Source organism: Sparus aurata, chromosome 6 (genome assembly GCF_900880675.1).
Source record: "Sparus aurata chromosome 6, fSpaAur1.1, whole genome shotgun sequence".
In the NCBI taxonomy this organism is placed as follows: domain Eukaryota; kingdom Metazoa; phylum Chordata; class Actinopteri; order Spariformes; family Sparidae; genus Sparus; species Sparus aurata.
Genome location: NC_044192.1, coordinates 31,983,528 through 32,003,171, shown reverse-complemented (window position 1 = coordinate 32,003,171; position 19,644 = coordinate 31,983,528). Strand labels below are relative to the sequence as shown.

The following is a 19,644-nucleotide window of genomic DNA, read 5'->3' as shown; positions in this document are numbered from 1 at the left end:
CTCTTGCCCAGCAATGGATCAGTGGTGTAGGTTGGCTGGATGTTGCACATTCCGCTCCACGTTTTGCAAATCGCTTGTCCTTGTATGCGCGTGGCTGCTGACTATTGAACGTATTTAAAAGGCGCATGTGGTGCCACACAGGAACAGGCCAAGATAATTCTTTCCAAAACATTTGAAGTATGAAAGCCACACAACTCACACATGTGACTTCAAAAAGACAATGGACTACCAGATCTAGCACGACTTGTCCAGGCTTGGAACCCCACCCATTTTTGCGGCAAAAGCAAATTCCGTTCTCCTTGTGGAGTAGCCGAACTGTGGGATCCTGGCTCCACTTGCAACATGTACTCGATAGAGCAACATGAAGCGTAATGGAAATTTCATCAGTTGACCGTGGAACAGTGTCGGTCTTGGTAAAAACACCCGTTTTCATTTGCAAGAGCCTGGATAGCTCAGACGGTAGAGCATCAGACTTTTAATCTGAGGGTCCAGGGTTCAAGTCCCTGTTCAGGCGCAACGAGGATCCTCACAATGGCTCCTCCATTTACCGTTTCACCAAGGCACTGCTCACATGAATGCTCTTGCAGATTGAACCTTCGGCTGTCCGTTCACTGACAATAATGCATTCTCTTGAATTGTTGCCCTTAATCTGACTTTTAGTATTTCTTTTCAGAGCACTTTCATCATGTAATGGATCGCTGAAAACTGCAGATTTTTACTGCTGTGCTCGCCGAAATAGCTCAGCTGGGAGACCGTCAGACTGAAGATCTGAAGGTCCCTGGTTCGATCCCGGGTTTTGGCAAATGCCACCCGCACGTTCTTCACTTCCTCTAACACTGTCGTGACAGAGCTTTCAATTCCAACCTGAGGGCCTCTTGCCCAGCAATGGATCAGTGGTGTAGGTTGGCTGGATGTTGCAAATTCCGCTCCACGTTTTGCAAATCGCTTGTCCTTGTATGCGCGTGGCTGCTGACTATTGAACGTATTTAAAAGGCGCATGTGGTGCCACACAGGAACAGGCCAAGATAATTCTTTCCAAAACATTTGAAGTATGAAAGCCACACAACTCACACATGTGACTTCAAAAAGACAATGGACTACCAGATCTAGCACGACTTGTCCAGGCTTGGAACCCCACCCATTTTTGCGGCAAAAGCAAATTCCGTTCTCCTTGTGGAGTAGCCGAACTGTGGGATCCTGGCTCCACTTGCAACATGTACTCGATAGAGCAACATGAAGCGTAATGGAAATTTCATCAGTTGACCGTGGAACAGTGTCGGTCTTGGTAAAAACACCCGTTTTCATTTGCAAGAGCCTGGATAGCTCAGACGGTAGAGCATCAGACTTTTAATCTGAGGGTCCAGGGTTCAAGTCCCTGTTCAGGCGCAACGAGGATCCTCACAATGGCTCCTCCATTTACCGTTTCACCAAGGCACTGCTCACATGAATGCTCTTGCAGATTGAACCTTCGGCAAACCAACTGCTGACCGTTCACTGACAATAATGCATTCTCTGGAATTGTTACCCTTAATCTGACTTTTAGTCTTTCTTTTCAGAGCACTTTCATCATGTAATGGATCGCTGAAAACTGCAGATTTTTACTGCTGTGCTCGCCGAAATAGCTCAGCTGGGAGAGCGTCAGACTGAAGATCTGAAGGTCCCTGGTTCGATCCCGGGTTTCGGCAAATGCCACCCGCACGTTCTTCACTTCCTCTAACACTGTCGTGACAGAGCTTTCAATTCCAACCTGAGGGCCTCTTGCCCAGCCATGGATCAGTGGTGTAGGTTGGCTGGATGTTGCACATTCCGCTCCACGTTTTGCAAATCGCTTGTCCTTGTATGCGCGTGGCTGCTGACTATTGAACGTATTTAAAAGGCGCATGTGGTGCCACACAGGAACAGGCCAAGATAATTATTTCCAAAACATTCGAAGTATGAAAGCCACACAACTCACACATGTGTGACTTCAAAAAGACAATGGACTACCAGATCTAGCACGACTTGTCCAGGCTTGGAACCCCACCCATTTTTGCGGCAAAAGCAAATTCCGTTCTCCTTGTGGAGTAGCCGAACTGTGGGATCCTGGCTCCACTTGCAGCATGTACTCGATAGAGCAACATGAAGCGTAATGGAAATTTCATCAGTTGACCGTGGAACAGTGTCGGTCTTGGTAAAAACACCCGTTTTCATTTGCAAGAGCCTGGATAGCTCAGACGGTAGAGCATCAGACTTTTAATCTGAGGGTCCAGGGTTCAAGTCCCTGTTCAGGCGCAACGAGGATCCTCACAATGGCTCCTCCATTTACTGTTTCACCAAGGCACTGCTCACATGAATGCTCTTGCAGATTGAACCTTCGGCAAACCAACTGCTGACTGTTCACTGACAATAATGCATTCTCTTGAATTGTTGCCCTTAATCTGACTTTTATTCTTTCTTTTCAGAGCACTTTCATCATGTAATGGATCGCTGAAAACTGCAGATTTTTACTGCTGTGCTCGCCGAAATAGCTCAGCTGGGAGAGCGTCAGACTGAAGATCTGAAGGTCCCTGGTTCGATCCCGGGTTTCGGCAAATGCCACCCGCACGTTCTTCACTTCCTCTAACACTGTCGTGACAGAGCTTTCAATTCCAACCTGAGGGCCTCTTGCCCAGCCATGGATCAGTGGTGTAGGTTGGCTGGATGTTGCACATTCCGTTCCACGTTTTGCAAATCGCTTGTCCTTGTATGCGCGTGGCTGCTGACTATTGAACGTATTTAAAAGGCGCATGTGGTGCCACACAGGAACAGGCCAAGATAATTATTTCCAAAACATTCGAAGTATGAAAGCCACACAACTCACACATGTGTGACTTCAAAAAGACAATGGACTACCAGATCTAGCACGACTTGTCCAGGCTTGGAACCCCACCCATTTTTGCGGCAAAAGCAAATTCCGTTCTCCTTGTGGAGTAGCCGAACTGTGGGATCCTGGCTCCACTTGCAACATGTACTCGATAGAGCAACATGAAGCGTAATGGAAATTTCATCAGTTGACCGTGGAACAGTGTCGGTCTTGGTAAAAACACCCGTTTTCATTTGCAAGAGCCTGGATAGCTCAGACGGTAGAGCATCAGACTTTTAATCTGAGGGTCCAGGGTTCAAGTCCCTGTTCAGGCGCAACGAGGATCCTCACAATGGCTCCTCCATTTACCGTTTCACCAAGGCACTGCTCACATGAATGCTCTTGCAGATTGACCGTTCACTGACAATAATACATTCTCTTGAATTGTTGCCCTTAATCTGACTTTTAGTCTTTCTTTTCAGAGCACTTTCATCATGTAATGGATCGCTGAAAACTGCAGATTTTTACTGCTGTGCTCGCTGAAATAGCTCAGCTGGGAGAGCGTCAGACTGAAGATCTGAAGGTCCCTGGTTCGATCCCGGGTTTCGGCAAATGCCACCCGCACGTTCTTCACTTCCTCTAACACTGTCGTGACAGAGCTTTCAATTCCAACCAGAGGGCCTCTTGCCCAGCCATGGATCAGTGGTGTAGGTTGGCTGGATGTTGCACATTCCGTTCCACGTTTTGCAAATCGCTTGTCCTTGTATGCGCGTGGCTGCTGACTATTGAACGTATTTAAAAGGCGCATGTGGTGCCACACAGGAACAGGCCAAGATAATTATTTCCAAAACATTCGAAGTATGAAAGCCACACAACTCACACATGTGTGACTTCAAAAAGACAATGGACTACCAGATCTAGCACGACTTGTCCAGGCGTGGAACCCCACCCATTTTTGCGGCAAAGGCAAATTCCGTTCTCCTTGTGGAGTAGCCGAACTGTGGGATCCTGGCTCCACTTGCAACATGTACTCGATAGAGCAACATGAAGCGTAATGGAAATTTCATCAGTTGACCGTGGAACAGTGTCGGTCTTGCTAAAAACACCCGTTTTCATTTGCAAGAGCCTGGATAGCTCAGACGGTAGAGCATCAGACTTTTAATCTGAGGGTCCAGGGTTCAAGTCCCTGTTCAGGCGCAACGAGGATCCTCACAATGGCTCCTCCATTTACCGTTTCACCAAGGCACTGCTCACATGAATGCTCTTGCAGATTGAACCTTCGGCTGACCGTTCACTGACAATAATGCATTCTCTTGAATTGTTGCCCTTAATCTGACTTTTAGTATTTCTTTTCAGAGCACTTTCATCATGTAATGGATCGCTGAAAACTGCAGATTTTTACTGCTGTGCTCGCCGAAATAGCTCAGCTGGGAGAGCGTCAGACTGAAGATCTGAAGGTCCCTGGTTGGATCCCGGGTTTCAGCAAATGCCACCCGCACGTTCTTCACTTCCTCTAACACTGTCGTGACAGAGCTTTCAATTCCAACCTGAGGGCCTCTTGCCCAGCCATGGATCAGTGGTGTAGGTTGGCTGGATGTTGCACATTCCGCTCCACGTTTTGCAAATCGCTTGTCCTTGTATGCGCGTGGCTGCTGACTATTGAACGTATTTAAAAGGCGCATGTGGTGCCACACAGGAACAGGCCAAGATAATTCTTTCCAAAACATTCGAAGTATGAAAGCCACACAACTCACACATGTGACTTCAAAAAGACAATGGACTACCAGATCTAGCACGACTTGTCCAGGCTTGGAACCCCACCCATTTTTGCGGCAAAAGCAAATTCCGTTCTCCTTGTGGAGTAGCCGAACTGTGGGATCCTGGCTCCACTTGCAACATGTACTCGATAGAGCAACATGAAGCGTAATGGAAATTTCATCAGTTGACCGTGGAACAGTGTCGGTCTTGGTAAAAACACCCGTTTTCATTTGCAAGAGCCTGGATAGCTCAGACGGTAGAGCATCAGACTTTTAATCTGAGGGTCCAGGGTTCAAGTCCCTGTTCAGGCGCAACGAGGATCCTCACAATGGCTGCTCCATTTACCATTTCACCAAGGCACTGCTCACATGAATGCTCTTGCAGATTGAACCTTCGGCCAACTGCTGACATTGAATCATTGCTCTTCTGTTATGACATCCTTCAAGAACACAATGGACAAGCAGAACTCGCACATTCTAGTTATGTGTTTGTGACTGCTGACTATTGAATTATTCTATAAGGTGAATGATGTGCCACACAGCAATTGGCCAAAATATTATCATGAAAAAAAAAAAAAGTTGTTCATAATTATCGGCAGAATGTAAGGGAATAAGAGATTGCTGTCATTGCATTGTTGTATTGTATTGAATTAATTAAAATACTAACCAGCTGGCACCTGCACTTCACAGTTTAAAGGTCTTATGCTAGCAGTCTAGACCACTAACTACATGGCAAAATTGATTATACTTATTTGTTTTGAGTATAAATTCAACCATTGGCCCATTCTTATATGTTGCACCTTTAAGATATCAGACGTTAAGCAAAGCATGAGAGTTCATCTTGAAATGATATCCATTTATAGTGTAGCAGAGTCAAACCATCTACCTCAATTTTATTTTCTAAATTCTTCAATTTTAACCTGAACTGTTATTAATTTAAACTTAACATAAGCAGAGGCAAAATTCTAAACATTACTGTTGGTTTAAACTGTTCTAAATGCACTGTTGCATCACAGGATGCAAGATAGCTTCTCACTGAAGATGCACGAGCTGAACATAATTTTATTTTTGTGGAGAAGTCATTGGCAATCATGAATAAGTGAAGCCACTCTGTTAGCAGTGATTCTTAGACAGCACTGGGGGAATCGGAGCAAGCGTGTCACTGGTTTAAGACACACCTTGAAGCAGGTAGCCCAGCTGTGATGGAAAGGCAAATCTGCTCTGGGCTGCCAAGCTGAGACAAACCAAGTACAGCAAGGCTGGCAGATGTGATTGAACAACAGCATGAGGTCATCTGACCAGTCTCCTCAGGTAATGGAGAGTGTTTGACTCCCTGTGATAGGCTTTTGCCTAAAAGCAAGAACTGAAATGTGGTAAAGCTAATTACTGGATGTTAATTTGTTGTCGAAACCTATGACTGAGTTTCAAGTGGCTGTGATTCAGTTTGGCATCTGGCATCGATGATTTCACTCATCTCATGGTTGATTTATTGGTTTTGAGTTTGCTATTGGCATGTTTAAGTTAATTGGTTAGAGGCTTTTGGAAAAGGGGATATGAAGCTTCCTCATACATAACTAGAGAATCGGTCAATGCTGATTTTGCTCTACATCATTCTGAGGTACCACCTTTGAACGCACACATTTCATTGTCAGCCAGATAGTTGCACATGGTAACATAAATATATCCCGAAGTAAGCGTCACAATGACAGCTGGCAATTACAAAGCCAGGCTGAATAGTTCCCTAATATGCGAGTTGCGGGTCATCTGGTGTGTGGATTGCTTAGGGAGTTCTTCAGCCTTGTTTTTACCTCTCATTACATTAATCTAATCAGAGGATTATTTTCATGTGATACCTTACCAATCCCTTATTTATATGCAATGTGTTATTAAACCGCTAAATGATTTTTTTTTTTTTTCTGTTTTGGCCATACTGCTATAAGCTTTTAGTTTTAGGCTGATGATCCAAAGGCACCTGTTTTTCGATTATTTTTCTGCTGTTAAAACAAAAGCAACATGGTTCTTGTGTCTTTCTTTATTTTTTTGCTATACCCATCTTGTCATATAAATATTTGTTTTTGTCCAATAGGTAGTGCAATGTCACTTCCTCCATCAAAACATTCACAGAAAAAAAGGTTTGGTCATAAAATGTGTGTAACCCGTGCAAGCACACACACACACACAGACACACACACAGCTTGATGCTATAATAATCAGGGCAGGAGAATGTTCACCAAAGACTCATTATTGCACCGCAGCCATTAGTGTTTCATTTGAGATTTTTTTTCTGTATTGCTTATTAGCTCCTCTTAGTGCTGAAGCACGGTTAGAGCGGTACAGGCCTGCTCAACTCTGTGTTGTTGTTGCTCAGTTCAGAATAGCTTTACTTCACTTTTTAGAGCTGCCTCCTCCGTGTTTGTGAGCTTCCACATTTCTGAGGTGGCATTACTGTAACAGCTGGCTTTGGTTCTTGGTCCAAATTTAACAGAAATAGAGAAAGAAAAGAAAGAGAGAACACAAACAAGCAGCACGACTTGGGTACATGGTGAAAGGTAAAACAATGTTAGCGTATTTGCCACTTAAAAACTTTACCTTGCTTGAGCATTACCAAGCAGTCGTCAAGCCTAGTTTCAATACGTTTAGAGTTGTAAAAGTTTAAATGCTTTAAAGTGGGGAAAAAGCAGGTACGTTTTAGAAAGAGTAGAAGAAAAGTAGATAATTATGACTTGATTCAAAATGTATGTAGTGTAAATGCATGAATAAATATCAATAGCAAAGGAACTGGTGGAATCGTTACGACGTGAGATGTATTTCTGTAGTGATGAGATACAAAACTAAGGTGTGTTCCCCATGTACATGAACATCTTCTGTAGCCTTGAAAGGCTGGTGTTAAGTGCTCTAAAAGCATAAACGTAATTCATTGAGCTCATATTATACATTAGAGAGAACTCGGTGTGCTTCACATTGACTTTAAAAAGAATAAAGAAAAAAGGGGCTCTAATTAAAGAAGTCAAAGCTAAAAAGGAAGCAATATATGGTTGAAGATGTGAGTGTTTGGACCATGCTGTGCCCACAGGTGGATTGTGCTGCAGGGATACTCTTATATTTAAAGCTGTCTATGGATATGTTGAAATCTTATTGCTGCTTGAATCCGCTGCAGCTGTTCTCTGTGTCATTAAGCTACCAATACCATGCCGACACATTTTAACAGGAGGCCTACAAAGGGTGAATGCTGGATAATGAATTGATAGTGATGTTTTGGGTGATTTTGCATATGGAGAATAACTATAAGACAGAGCTGGACCTGAACTAGTTCCAGCTACCCCTGAGAACTTTTGCAGGTTCCTGCAACTGTCAACAAGTGTCATGAGCATGCACGAGATGAAATTTTGCATGTGAAGATTGCTGGTAATGGAGAACCACTGTGTGACCTTCCGTGTAAATGATGCCCTGACCTCCCCGATCACTTTAGGAAGCATCCCCATGGCTGGGCAGCATATCTACATTTTTGAGCGCTGCATTGACAAAACCAAGTTCTTCTTTTTTCCTTTCTTTTTTTGTTTCCATTTTACAACGTCTGTCTGCACGCCAGTTGCTTACAAGTTTTATCATAATATACACAGTACAATGCATAGTGCATTTGACCCATCCGAGCTATTATGAGCACAGCACTGCAGCCCCGGGGACCAACTTTGGTTGTAAGGGCACGTTTTTTGAATGGGGGTCTTGCGTTCAGGCTGTGGTGCTCCGGATGCCAAAATACTACTAATAATAATAAGTCTGGCAGCATGAATGTCCCAATACACAACAGAGTTTAACATAATGTTTCATGTGTATTAAACTCAGTTTGACTTTGTATAGCAGTGTGTACCAACACTTTGTTTTGTCTGTCGATGCGGCAATCGCTTTAGGATCAGCACGCAAAAACACGATTTGTACAATGGTGAAGGCACGATCAGTCGCAGAGTAGGACCACTCTTACACAGGTATCACTTCATCACTCAGTTTGGTATTTGCACCATTGTGAGGATATGCCTCACATCCTGAGCCACTGTGATCACCAGCTGTAAATGAAGCAGCAACGTATAATATCAGTCATATATTCAAACAACTTAAATGTATCCCCAATTACTTGCCTGGCGCTTTTTACTAAATGTATCCAGTTGCTTGGTGCTCTATCCGCAACTTGACTAGTAGATTCTGCAGCACAGCTGTTGGAACTATGGCGACTACGATTAAACCAATCTGACATTCCTTGCAGGAATCCACATACATATCCATAAACAGTTAACTTGTCATAAATCAGAGTCGTTATTATGTCCATGCTGGATTCATAGAAGCTCAGCCAGCGACTCAACTCAGGAGCCACCACTGACTCACTTCCTCGCTGTTTACCTCCAGTTTGTTTCCTTTTTTCCCTCTATTCTCTGTATGCTTACGAAGCGGATTCATCTTCATGACGAGCCATGCCACCCAAGCAAATTTTTGTACCCAATTAAGACTTTGTATGCAGTTGAGCTGTCTCTAGAATCCTCCCTTTAGCTGTGCTAAATAGCTAAAAAACACAACAAATAAACCACACGCACTAAACAGAGTCACTGGAGGCTCCAGTTCTTTGTGATGTCCCTCCAGTCTCTCGCCTTTTCTCGGGGATACGCGCAGATTGTTGACAATGTGTAGATTCAAGCCAACCGGCCTAGGTAATCATTTAAAATCTAACCAAATGTAACAGAGTAGAAAAGGTTGTGATTTGATTGCAAGTGCCCATGTGAATGCTGAATGGCTTACCGGTTGATGGAAGACGGCGAATCTGAAGGATATGGTCACAATTTAATTTCACTAACTCAACCAGCTAAAGCTCCATAATTTCAGTTGAACTTCAGAATTCATTTTAGTAGAGAACGATTGAGGATTGTGTCCTCCAGCTCAAGTCATACAAGCACACACAATGACAGTGTGGACAGCAGGGATTATTACAGCGACCAATAACTCTTTCAAAGTACACATATGGCAATGTGAGCGCTGCATTACTTTAAGATCGACTTTCAAATCCAACAAATGTATGTGTTGTATCATATTGTCCTTTTTCACAGTGTTTATTCTAAGAGGCTTTGTCCAAACTGCATTCCTCCAGCTGTGCTGTAATTCAGCTTCTCTCCAGAGAGCAATAATTGTTATATTGCAGAATTAAGCTCTAAGTAGCTTCCCGCACCACTAATTGCATGTACAGCGACACATCCAGCTGTTGATATTGTTGTAAAAAGAGCTAAGGACCAGCGCTGTGGCTACCACGGGGTCAGTTATCAACACCTGAAGGTCATTTTTGTGAAATCTGAAGCCTCGAACTGCTGCAGCGAAGGCAAACCCGGGCTGTGTGATGACAGAGTATCTGAGGCACATGTGACCCGTGCAGTGAGAACCCTCACGCTGACACATTCCACTCCCTGCCATCAAGCATCAGACATGATTACAGCTCTCGCTCCATGATCCAGTGCCTGCCTGAGCCCACTCCTTTGATTTCTCATGATTCTCTCCTGCAGCCGAGGTAATCAAACAAGATGCTCAACTCAGACAGAGACTTGACCCCGGTGTGACATTTGTTAAAGTCACGCCGCGAAATGTGTAACTATTTCTCATACATCTTCAATTTTATTCAGAGGGAATGAGGATGTTTCAATAGGAAGTGCTTTCTCTCAAGTCATACTTTACTGCTGACTGGAGGTGAAGACAGAGATTTATTCAGTCATGTATTCAGCCGTGGGGGCAATACAAACAGTTCTGTGGATATCAAGACATAAATAATGTGATGGTTGTGACCAAACAGGCAGTCAGACCTTTACCAGGAGGTAAGAAATTAAAGCAATTTAATGACATCAAAAAACACCAATTAACATTCTTAACATGCAATGACTGTTTTTTTTTTTTGTTTGTTTGTTTGTTTTTTTTTACAAAACATTGCAATTTTTCTGAATATGGTGCTAACGTTAATGCAGAACAACATAGTGGTTGTGTTTTGAATGGCAGTATATTGAACGTAACAGAGTAAGGCTTGTTAGGACTGATGTAACAGTGACTACAGTGAATTGTATCTCAGCAGGGTAGGGAGATGTGGAATGCGATGCAACCAGATGAAACTAATCTGATTACAGGTTCTACGCACTTCCTTCTCAAAAGGGGCAGTCTACTGTCTACAGTGTACAAATACTGTTGGATAGGCTAATGTTCTGTGTCTCAGGTGCATTGTCAAGTCTGGAAAAGAAAACCGAATGACACCATAGTGATGTCACAGGGGTAACCTCAACATGACTTTGAGATAAGACATTTCAAAAAGGGGGCGTGGAATTTTAACAATTTGGGCATTTACCTTGTAGAATCTTTCTACTGAAAGAGAGATGGATTATGGGAAGTGTGGTAGCTAGTCAGCATTTTTGCCATGGACAGTCTGTTTTTTACCAATGTACATTTTTTTTTTTTTTACACAGTGTCAGTAGTAGTCCTCCATCATAATGGATAAACAACCCTAAATCACTGGAGAACTGCATTATAGGAATAGTTTGATGTTTTGGTAAATGTGCTTCATAACTTATAAGACTGTCTATCAACTTTATAGAAACCACAGCTAGCAGTCAGGTTGCTTAGCCTCGCATGGAAGCAGGGAAACAGCAAGCTTTTCACTGTTCACAGGCAACAACATGCGCAGATCTGCTCTGAATTCAGGGTAATTCTCATCTGTAAACGTTATTTTGCATACTACGGTTGTTACACAGATTAAGCAGATGAGACATATTTGGTTTAGAGGTGATGTTGGACAATTTTTTGTTGCCTTTTGACAGAGCGAGGCTAGCTATTTACCAGTTCACAATCTTCATGTTAGGCTGTGACAACCAGCTCCAAAGTTTCATATCTACTGTACAGACAGGAAGGTAGTATCAATTCTGTAATTTATTGCTCAGAAGGAAAGCAAATACACTTTTCCCAAAATGTCAAACCGTTCCTTTAAAGACCATGTAGCTACTTCTGTGACTAAAATGAATTTTTGTGGGGTTTTTTTTGTTTGTTTTTTTTTACAGAAAATTCATTCAGTTATATAACAGCTATTGGTAAAAATTTCATCTATAAACTGGATTGAATTGTAATTTTACTCGTAGTTTTACAAAATTCAGATAAGAAGCTGAATGATGTACACACGTTCTAATCATAATCTGTTTTTAAGTGAATGGGTAATGGGCTGTTACAGTAAGCACACAATGAGGACTGTGATTTATACTGTTGAGAGAATGTAAAGGCTAAACGAGACATAACTAAATTATATTTTCTCATAACATCACAGGGAGATTCATGACTAAAAGATCAGTGTTTATGGTATGTAAGGATATGTAAATGTCCTTGTTATTTTGTCAGGTATAAAACCACTGGGAAAAAAAATAAGTTAATAGGCAACTTTTATACACATCTTACAACATATTTAATGAATCCATTTCAAATATAAAAGGTCAGTAATATTTGCTCCAATTCAAAATATCAACTTGATATCTCCACTTATATGTGGTCTTCTACAAGATGACATCGGAGGCAATGCTGCATGTAATGATGTGCAATGGAGAGTGAAACATTTGTATAAACAGTACTGCAGCTGAAGAAATGGAGATACAAAAAAAGAAAATCCAAGCCCTCTAAATCTTTTGTGTAATAATAATTATAAAAAAAAGACACTCCGCACATACAATATACACTATATATACACAGTATTTAGTAATGGTCATTCTGTTGCAACTTGACAAAACAGAGCTTTATAAAATGAGAGTGGCAGTGTGCAGTTGGCAATGACGCATTACATTTGACACAAAACTTGTGCTCGGTATGGATAATGTCTGATTCCTCTTTCATTTGTTCCTCCCAGCAGGTTAAATGAAAACGGTGTCCAGGGGGACGATGGTTGACGGTTCTGCTCCTCATGCCGGGGTCTGAACGGTGGCTTTGATCTCAGCGGACACCCTCTTCTCCTTTCGCCCGGCATACTCGCCGATAAAAGAACCGTCCTCGTTGAACTGAACATCCTCGTCGCCGTAGTCCACTAGACTGTCACCACTGTCCCCCGCTTTGATCTCTCTGCTCAGCGAGTGTTGGCTGCCCTTCAGTGGCTTCTCATCGTTGTCGCTGCAAAAGAGGAACAGTGGATTTAGAACCACCTCATTTCACCCATGGCTTCACTCTATGGCTTACTGGAGAGGAGGTAAGGGTGTATGCTCCAGCTACCAGTGCCGCTACATTGAGCCTCTTTGACTGACATTAGCATTTACCTCTGGCTGACCGATGGGACATAATCACAGAGACGCATATGTTAAAACAATATTAATCATTATGCATCAATACATAGACAAGGTAATGACTGGATAAAAGATTAGGGGTCATTAAATGGGTGTTGATTATTGAGGCTGCTCATGCTGTGGTCCTGTAACACATTTTAACTGCCACACTACTAAACATTAAGTACTTTTAAATGATGAGCTCCATAAGTAACTTTGTGGACCCTAACCCTGAAGCCGCATGCTATAAGTCAAGTCAAACTTCTTAAAATGACAAAAATAGCACATTAAACTGAAAATTACAGAACACTATGCAAGTAATGTTGAGTAGCCCATGCTAAATTATAGGGGCTCTGTGGAAGTTCTCTGTTTTAGTGGTAAGCGGTCGTAGTTTATCTTTGCAGACTCCAAAGTTAGCAACTGTTGCTCTCTGTTAGTGAGCTGAGAGAGGCACACAGACCAGGAACATATTCTTTGGACTGTCGCGGAAAATCCGACCTGATTCCATCATAAAGAAATCCACAGTCCAGCAGCATTAAACAACTTAAAAGTGTAATATGTAAGAACTGGCAACCTGTCAAATTCATGCTCACAACAAACAGGGGGCAGCATATCACCAGAGTAACCACTAACTGCTGCTAACTTTAGCTGCCGCTGGCTAGTAAGCTCAGTTAGCTGTGCAGCTTGCAGGATACTAGCTAGCCCTGCCTGGACTGGTTCTGAGCATCAGGGGGGCACTGGCAGTGTTTACTATTGGACTATCACCTTTTGAGGTACAAACTGGCTAGGAGCTAACTGATTAGCATGCTAACTTCAATAGATATCTCTACAGCAGTAGTAATACATAGACGTCTTCAACTTAATATCAAAAATCTATTATTCCTTCACATTCCGTTATTAATTTCAGCTCATTTTTGTATGTTTTAAAGTAAAAATCCACCCTCCAGCACTAAAGCATCTCAATTAATTAATAATAATATAATATAACATATTGTTTACACCTGTTTATATGTTGTGTTTTTACAGGTGGTTATGTGTATTTCCCAAAATGCTGACCTATTCCTTGACGTTCAAAATATTGTTTCCCCCTTAAAAATATTATTTCTGTAAATTATGTCACAAGCTATGGTGGCTTACTGTTTATGATACTATTTTTGAATACAGATGTTTCCTAGCAACAGGTTTAAGTGTTATGGTTCACCAAAAAACTCTGGAAGTTCTTTTCACAAAACTTCGTGATTTATTAATAGCTAGTACAAACAGCTCTTGGAGACACCATGAGTCTAAATCCTGTCACACTGAGCCACTTTTTGACTTCATCACATCAGCATTTGTTGTGCTGTGCAGATCCCACTGATTGGAGAATTACACTGGGACTCATACTGCGGTAGACTGTTATGAATTGGACCACTAAAGGATTAATGAAACGTGCCCAGATATTACTGCCCTGGAGATGAGCTGCTTTCAATTACACTGATTGGTTTTAGCCCCCTGCTGTGCACTGGGCAGCCTGCATTTAGCTCACCCGGACAGAAAGTGCCACATCTGAACGGCCCGGCGGCTCCCTTTATGATGCAATGTCTATCACAAACACCAACACAACGCTATCAAAGCTCACAGTGTCCTATAAAGGGATGCTACCACTCTGACTACCCTCATGTGTAAACAGCTCAGGGATGCTACTGCTGTTTATCACATACTTTACAGTTATTCGGTCCATCAAATGTCTTGAACAGAAGAAGTGCAAGGCTTCCCGTGAACCTCGTGCATGCTGGGTTTCAGCCAGAGGAGGAAAGCAGAAAGAATTACTGAGAGAAGAGGATGGAAACGACCGCTAGCACAAGAAAAATTCATACAATATTGCACGTGAATTGCGGTGAGGTGGTGAAATACTGCTCAGAGGGTTATGCTTACCTGTATTCACAAAATGTGTCATCATTCATGCCCTGGGACTCCACGTCTGGGTGAAGGTCCTCTTTTTCTTTTACTGCTCACAAAATGAGAAGATATCAGTGATTTCCACAAGAGATGGCAGCCAATGAAGATCATTTTATCCCCTGACTGTTGCGTTGTTTGAATATGTTCGAGTGTCTGTCCCTGATCCCCTGCACTTACTCAACGAATGTCAGTGCAAGCTGCAAAAGACTGCAATATGTCAAATAAATGATGTTCAGATACATTTTCTTGTGATATTTTGAAATATAAATCTTAATTATATATACAATCAAGCGTTAATATGCATGTTCTTTTTATACAAATGTTAAATTAATGTCAAAAATATTTAATATAGAGCAACTGAATATATACAATTCTATATGTGGTGTAACAGAAAAGAAAAAAAGAAAAAAAAAAATGGCTCGGGCAAATGAAAGAAAAGCTTGTTGGGGCTCCGGGTGATAATGAGAACTTAATGAGAAAACAAAGGACAGCGCTGCGTCTCGCTCTTTTTTCTGCTGACGAGTGGAGCGATCGCTGCCCAGACGACAACCTGATGGCCATTAGCTGTGAATAATAAAGCCGATAAGGACTCTCATGTCCCCAACAGCAGGAATAACATTGAGATACCACGGAGCTTATGTCATCATTCCCTGTGCAGCGGCCCCATGTGCAGCATTTGCATTTTGTCACGCTGTGGGCTGCACTTTGTTTAGATTGCTGCTGGAAAAAGGTGCGTGTCTAAATAATGTAAAATTCAAATGCTGGACATATGGTAGAAATGCTCATTTTCCTATCAATACACAGGCCTTTTTTTTTTTTATGAACATTTGCATTAAAATAATTCTGTGGCCTGAAAAAGAAAAAACATATCAGCTTACATACTCCTGTAATGGTTTGTAAGGGTGACTGATTATTTCTTTCATAGCAACAAACAGAGAAATGGAAATATAATGAAATGATCGGAGCAGCTATTAGTATTCATGCATGTTAGGTGTGCGTGTTCTTCTAAGTGTGCACCTACCTGAATATTTCCCTCCTTTATTTCTGTTGACAAAGCAGGCGATCAACACAATGAGTGTGAGGAGAGCGATGGCACACATCAGGCCGATGAACCAGCCCTGGGTGGATATCCCTCCACCCTCCCTGGCCAGACCTGAGGAGAACAAAACCCTGTGACTTTGACACGCCTTGGCCTTTTCATCACGACACTTGATTGAATGTTTACAATCGACAAAGCCTATCTGATGCAAAGGCAGGAGGTGGCAGGGCGTGCTGCCGCTGGAAACGCTCCAATATTAATATTAAACAGCTAATCCTGCTTGTCTAATTAATCAAGTAAGGAACGCTGTACAAATGTAATTCCTGCTAGCGAGTTTGCGTGGCTAAATTAAATCCTAGTGACACCGCAAAGCACCACACGCCGCGGCTTGAGTCACTGCTCAAGGACACGCTCGGTGCAGCCGAACTCTGTTCAATGAGAGGTCAATTAGTTTTGCCTGCTTTTCTTTCTTTTTTCTTGTGTTAACTGGAGCTATTTTGGGTTTCCCTCCTCACCTGCGGACCTGGTCGAGATAACGTCTTCAAATACACTAGAATTATCAACCCGGCTGTTAGGAATAAGGCGCACAGTGTACTCTGTCCCAGGTTCCAGCCCGTCAATGATGTGGAAAGTCTTAGAGGTGTTTAAGGCCTCTGATATCTTCCAGAGACCCTCACCTGTGCAGAGGGTGAATGATCAGGATGAGAACACTACACTCTAAATCTAGTTCAGATATGTATGAAGACACATGAGGGGCCATTTCAGACAGAAAACATCTAAGTAGTTAGCTGTTTCACCTACACATTTAACATAAAATCACTCAAACGAACAGCAAAACATATGAGCTTACGCTTCTTCATATATGCAATGTAAAACTCTGTGTGCTCTCCTCCAGATATCCAGCTGATATTCGCAAACCTGTCGCTGACAGCTGAGCTAACATTCAACAGGACTGGGACTGACGGAGAAATGAGAGAAGATGAGAGAGGAGAGAAATGGCAGAGATGGTTTAGTGACGGACAAAGCAGATCAAAGCTATCATGAAGAGGTTGGGAGTGTTGCCATTATGCGATGAAGGATGTTGCTCTTCACCTTCCATTATAGAGGCGAGCATGCTTTTTTGTTTCCTAACACTAGCGTAAGGAGGCATCAATTACGTCTGATGGAGGGGGACATCGGGTGAATCCCGCAACAATAAAAACGACAAGAGTAATGTGGATATGGAAATGAAATCACTATATGGAGCCTGCGAAGCTAAATGGAGATCTACAGAAATCTTATGGGAGATGTGCCGTCAGCATTGTGTGAAGTGTCCTGAATGTGCTATACAGTTTGTTATGTCATCACATCATAGAAATATATTTTACACGCCCACACTGGTCAACTCTCGTTCAGATTCTGACAGTAAAACTCAGTGTTGAGGCCACTTCACCCCTACAGAGTTTTTGTTGGTCAGAGGAGACCCTATGAAAACAGTCAGATTGCTTCTGTTTTTCTTATAATTTTCATTACATTTACTGTTCAGTTATATATCATAAACTGTTTATCTTTTTCCACGATGAGTTAAATAGTTCCAATTAAAAAAACAACACACATTTATGTTTAATATTATTATTTTTTAAATAATAATAACATACAACTTTTTTATTTTCATTATGAATCTATTAAAATCGTTGGATTAGTAAAATTCAAGTGAACTAGAATGGCGCATACCTCTGCCAAGGCCCTACAATCCCCATTTGTAGTCATTCATACCAGCCGCCTTAATATGCCTGCTTTTTTTTTCATTAAGGCCCATGCATTATTCCCTGAGAAATTGACAAAAATGATAAAAAATGCCCTATCACAATGTTTAAGAAACTAGAAGAAAAAAATGCTGCACCTAAAGTTAATGGGCTCTATTCTGGGCTGAGACCCATCATCCATCCAAATTTTGTGGAAATCTGTTCTGTAGATTTTCTGCAATCCCACTGACAAACCAGCTGACCAACAGACATGGGTGAAAACATAACCCCCCTGGTGGATCAACTAAAAGTGACTAAATGGTAGCCACAGCTCTGATTATACTCTCTTTACTTCTCTTATATATCCAATTATTAGTTGGCTTTAATAATCCTTTTATTCGCTATCAAACATGAGTAAATTTCATCTGTGCTAAACTTCAAAAACCTCAGAAGTGTACAATAAAGCATTCTGATACCCAACTGGGAAAAAACTAAAATCTAATAATGTGGTGAATGATGTGCATCATTAGTATGGGAAAAGTAAGCTTTGACAGCAGCTGTCTAGGCCAGTCAACAAAGCACAATCCACTTCATTTCCCCATGGCAAACATGCAAATCTTCTGCTGTGTCCCAGCTCAGGTGCATTATTTGCTCAGGTGATAATTCAGCACACAAGGACACCTGCGTCTGTGCTGTCCATCCCAACCACTGCAAATGATATTCTCTGACTAATGTTGATGGATTAGTCTGCAACTACGGTAATTCTAATCATTGGAACTGTATGATGACTTCCACTGACATGGGCCCCAGAACTAAAAATATCCCAAGGCTGGCTGCCGTGGTTTGTCACCGGCCGCGCTTCTCAGCTTGCTATTAAATGCTGTAGAAAGCAGCTGCTCAAGCAGCAGGGAGCTGGTGCCCTGGAAGACGCCCCTTCAAAGTCAGGTGGCTTTTTCATAAGGAGAGGCAAGGAAATATTCTCATATAGGAGCTTTCAGAAGCTTCAACTTATCCACATATCTCAAGAGTTCTGTAAATATCACCCTCCCAGTATGAGCTCACATACTCAGCATAGTCCAGGAGGACATTCCTCCTCTCTGTATTTTCTCTGCTGCCCCAGACAACCACTTGTCCCAGAGCGGTGTTGCTGTTTACCCGGCTGAAGATTACATGGAAATGTCAGGTGACTGTTCTGGTCAATATACTGACGTGTACAGGAGGGACCGGGGCCCAACAAATCAATCACTGACAATTAGACATATTTGTCCCCTTCCAGTGACTGCATTCTGCAGCTACACTGTCGGCTCGGGATATAGATCTCGTATCCTAGATTTCCCCCGTGGTGCAGCAGAGAAATTAAAACCAGCCTTTTCATGAGTATGCACTTGTCAAACAATAAAATTGAGCTGTTACTTCACATTCACACCCTTGTTTCCATTGGAGATTATTTCTTTAAATAACACATGGAATAGAGCTTAGGCTACATAATATTCAGATCTATTTTGGCGGGTCATCATGCCACCTAGCAACATCCATACTCTTTTCATTGTTTCTGTTTGTCTCTGGTTTGATGCTTGTTGTGTCAGAATGTGCTGCAGCTCTACCTATAGTGGAACGAGTAGGTTTGGTCACTGGGGACCTTGGAGTGCTTGGAGGTGAGGGGGAAGCTGACTTTCCTAAAAAAGAAAGACAGACCTTGTGGTTATCAATTGGGATGGAGCTTGGGGCACTACATTCTACTGTTAGCACACATGCTGTTTTCGCCTAAGCTCAAACTCAACTAAATTAGTAACTAATCATGAGGACTACATGTTTACATGAAACCTAATCTCAGAAAACAAAAACTGCATTTTATTTCTACACAAGGTGAGATGTTATGGTAATAAATATCACTTGATCTTGAATCAGTTTTCCTTTTACACATCATTAAAAGGAAGAAGGGCAGATGTGTGTGGCGTGTCTGATGTTCTTCCTGGGTTTGGCTCTTAAAGCACCATTTAATTCCTCAGCTTGAGTTAGACAAGCTGCACTTAGTCTGCTGTTGCTAGGATAAAAGTCAATA

General features: G+C 42.1%; 1 protein-coding gene and 11 non-coding genes across 22 annotated transcripts in view; 11 read left to right on the top strand and 1 right to left on the bottom strand.

The window, feature by feature from the left end:
* The first annotated feature begins 441 nt into the window (after positions 1-441).
* Positions 442-514, top strand: trnak-uuu (transfer RNA lysine (anticodon UUU)). Its single transcript has one exon. It is a non-coding gene; the product is annotated as a tRNA-Lys (tRNA).
* Positions 515-729: 215 nt separating this feature from the next.
* Positions 730-802, top strand: trnaf-gaa (transfer RNA phenylalanine (anticodon GAA)). The gene has a single exon. It is a non-coding gene; the product is annotated as a tRNA-Phe (tRNA).
* A 511-nt stretch (positions 803-1,313) lies between these two features.
* On the top strand, positions 1,314-1,386 carry trnak-uuu (transfer RNA lysine (anticodon UUU)). The gene has a single exon. It is a non-coding gene; the product is annotated as a tRNA-Lys (tRNA).
* A 226-nt stretch (positions 1,387-1,612) lies between these two features.
* On the top strand, positions 1,613-1,685 carry trnaf-gaa (transfer RNA phenylalanine (anticodon GAA)). Its single transcript has one exon. It is a non-coding gene; the product is annotated as a tRNA-Phe (tRNA).
* A 513-nt stretch (positions 1,686-2,198) lies between these two features.
* trnak-uuu (transfer RNA lysine (anticodon UUU)) lies at positions 2,199-2,271 on the top strand. The gene has a single exon. It is a non-coding gene; the product is annotated as a tRNA-Lys (tRNA).
* A 226-nt stretch (positions 2,272-2,497) lies between these two features.
* trnaf-gaa (transfer RNA phenylalanine (anticodon GAA)) lies at positions 2,498-2,570 on the top strand. The gene has a single exon. It is a non-coding gene; the product is annotated as a tRNA-Phe (tRNA).
* Positions 2,571-3,083: 513 nt separating this feature from the next.
* trnak-uuu (transfer RNA lysine (anticodon UUU)) lies at positions 3,084-3,156 on the top strand. The gene has a single exon. It is a non-coding gene; the product is annotated as a tRNA-Lys (tRNA).
* Positions 3,157-3,359: 203 nt separating this feature from the next.
* On the top strand, positions 3,360-3,432 carry trnaf-gaa (transfer RNA phenylalanine (anticodon GAA)). The gene has a single exon. It is a non-coding gene; the product is annotated as a tRNA-Phe (tRNA).
* A 513-nt stretch (positions 3,433-3,945) lies between these two features.
* Positions 3,946-4,018, top strand: trnak-uuu (transfer RNA lysine (anticodon UUU)). The gene has a single exon. It is a non-coding gene; the product is annotated as a tRNA-Lys (tRNA).
* A 215-nt stretch (positions 4,019-4,233) lies between these two features.
* Positions 4,234-4,306, top strand: trnaf-gaa (transfer RNA phenylalanine (anticodon GAA)). The gene has a single exon. It is a non-coding gene; the product is annotated as a tRNA-Phe (tRNA).
* Positions 4,307-4,817: 511 nt separating this feature from the next.
* trnak-uuu (transfer RNA lysine (anticodon UUU)) lies at positions 4,818-4,890 on the top strand. The gene has a single exon. It is a non-coding gene; the product is annotated as a tRNA-Lys (tRNA).
* Positions 4,891-10,291: 5,401 nt separating this feature from the next.
* Positions 10,292-19,644, bottom strand: part of chl1b (cell adhesion molecule L1-like b) — a 69,750-nt gene continuing 60,397 nt past the window's right edge. For 6 of the 11 annotated variants that reach the window (XM_030419487.1, XM_030419492.1, XM_030419490.1 and 3 more), the window contains 6 exons: positions 19,187-19,258; positions 16,709-16,816; positions 16,374-16,535; positions 15,841-15,972; positions 14,796-14,868; positions 10,292-12,732 (listed from right to left, as the gene is read on the bottom strand). In XM_030419487.1, the coding sequence (XP_030275347.1) occupies positions 12,528-12,732; positions 14,796-14,868; positions 15,841-15,972; positions 16,374-16,535; positions 16,709-16,816; positions 19,187-19,258 (752 nt within the window). In that variant the 3' untranslated portion in view covers positions 10,292-12,527. The remainder of the gene's footprint in view (positions 12,733-14,795; positions 14,869-15,840; positions 15,973-16,373; positions 16,536-16,708; positions 16,817-19,186; positions 19,259-19,644) is intronic. The other 5 variants (XM_030419495.1, XM_030419496.1, XM_030419497.1 and 2 more) reach the window with 3 other exon arrangements.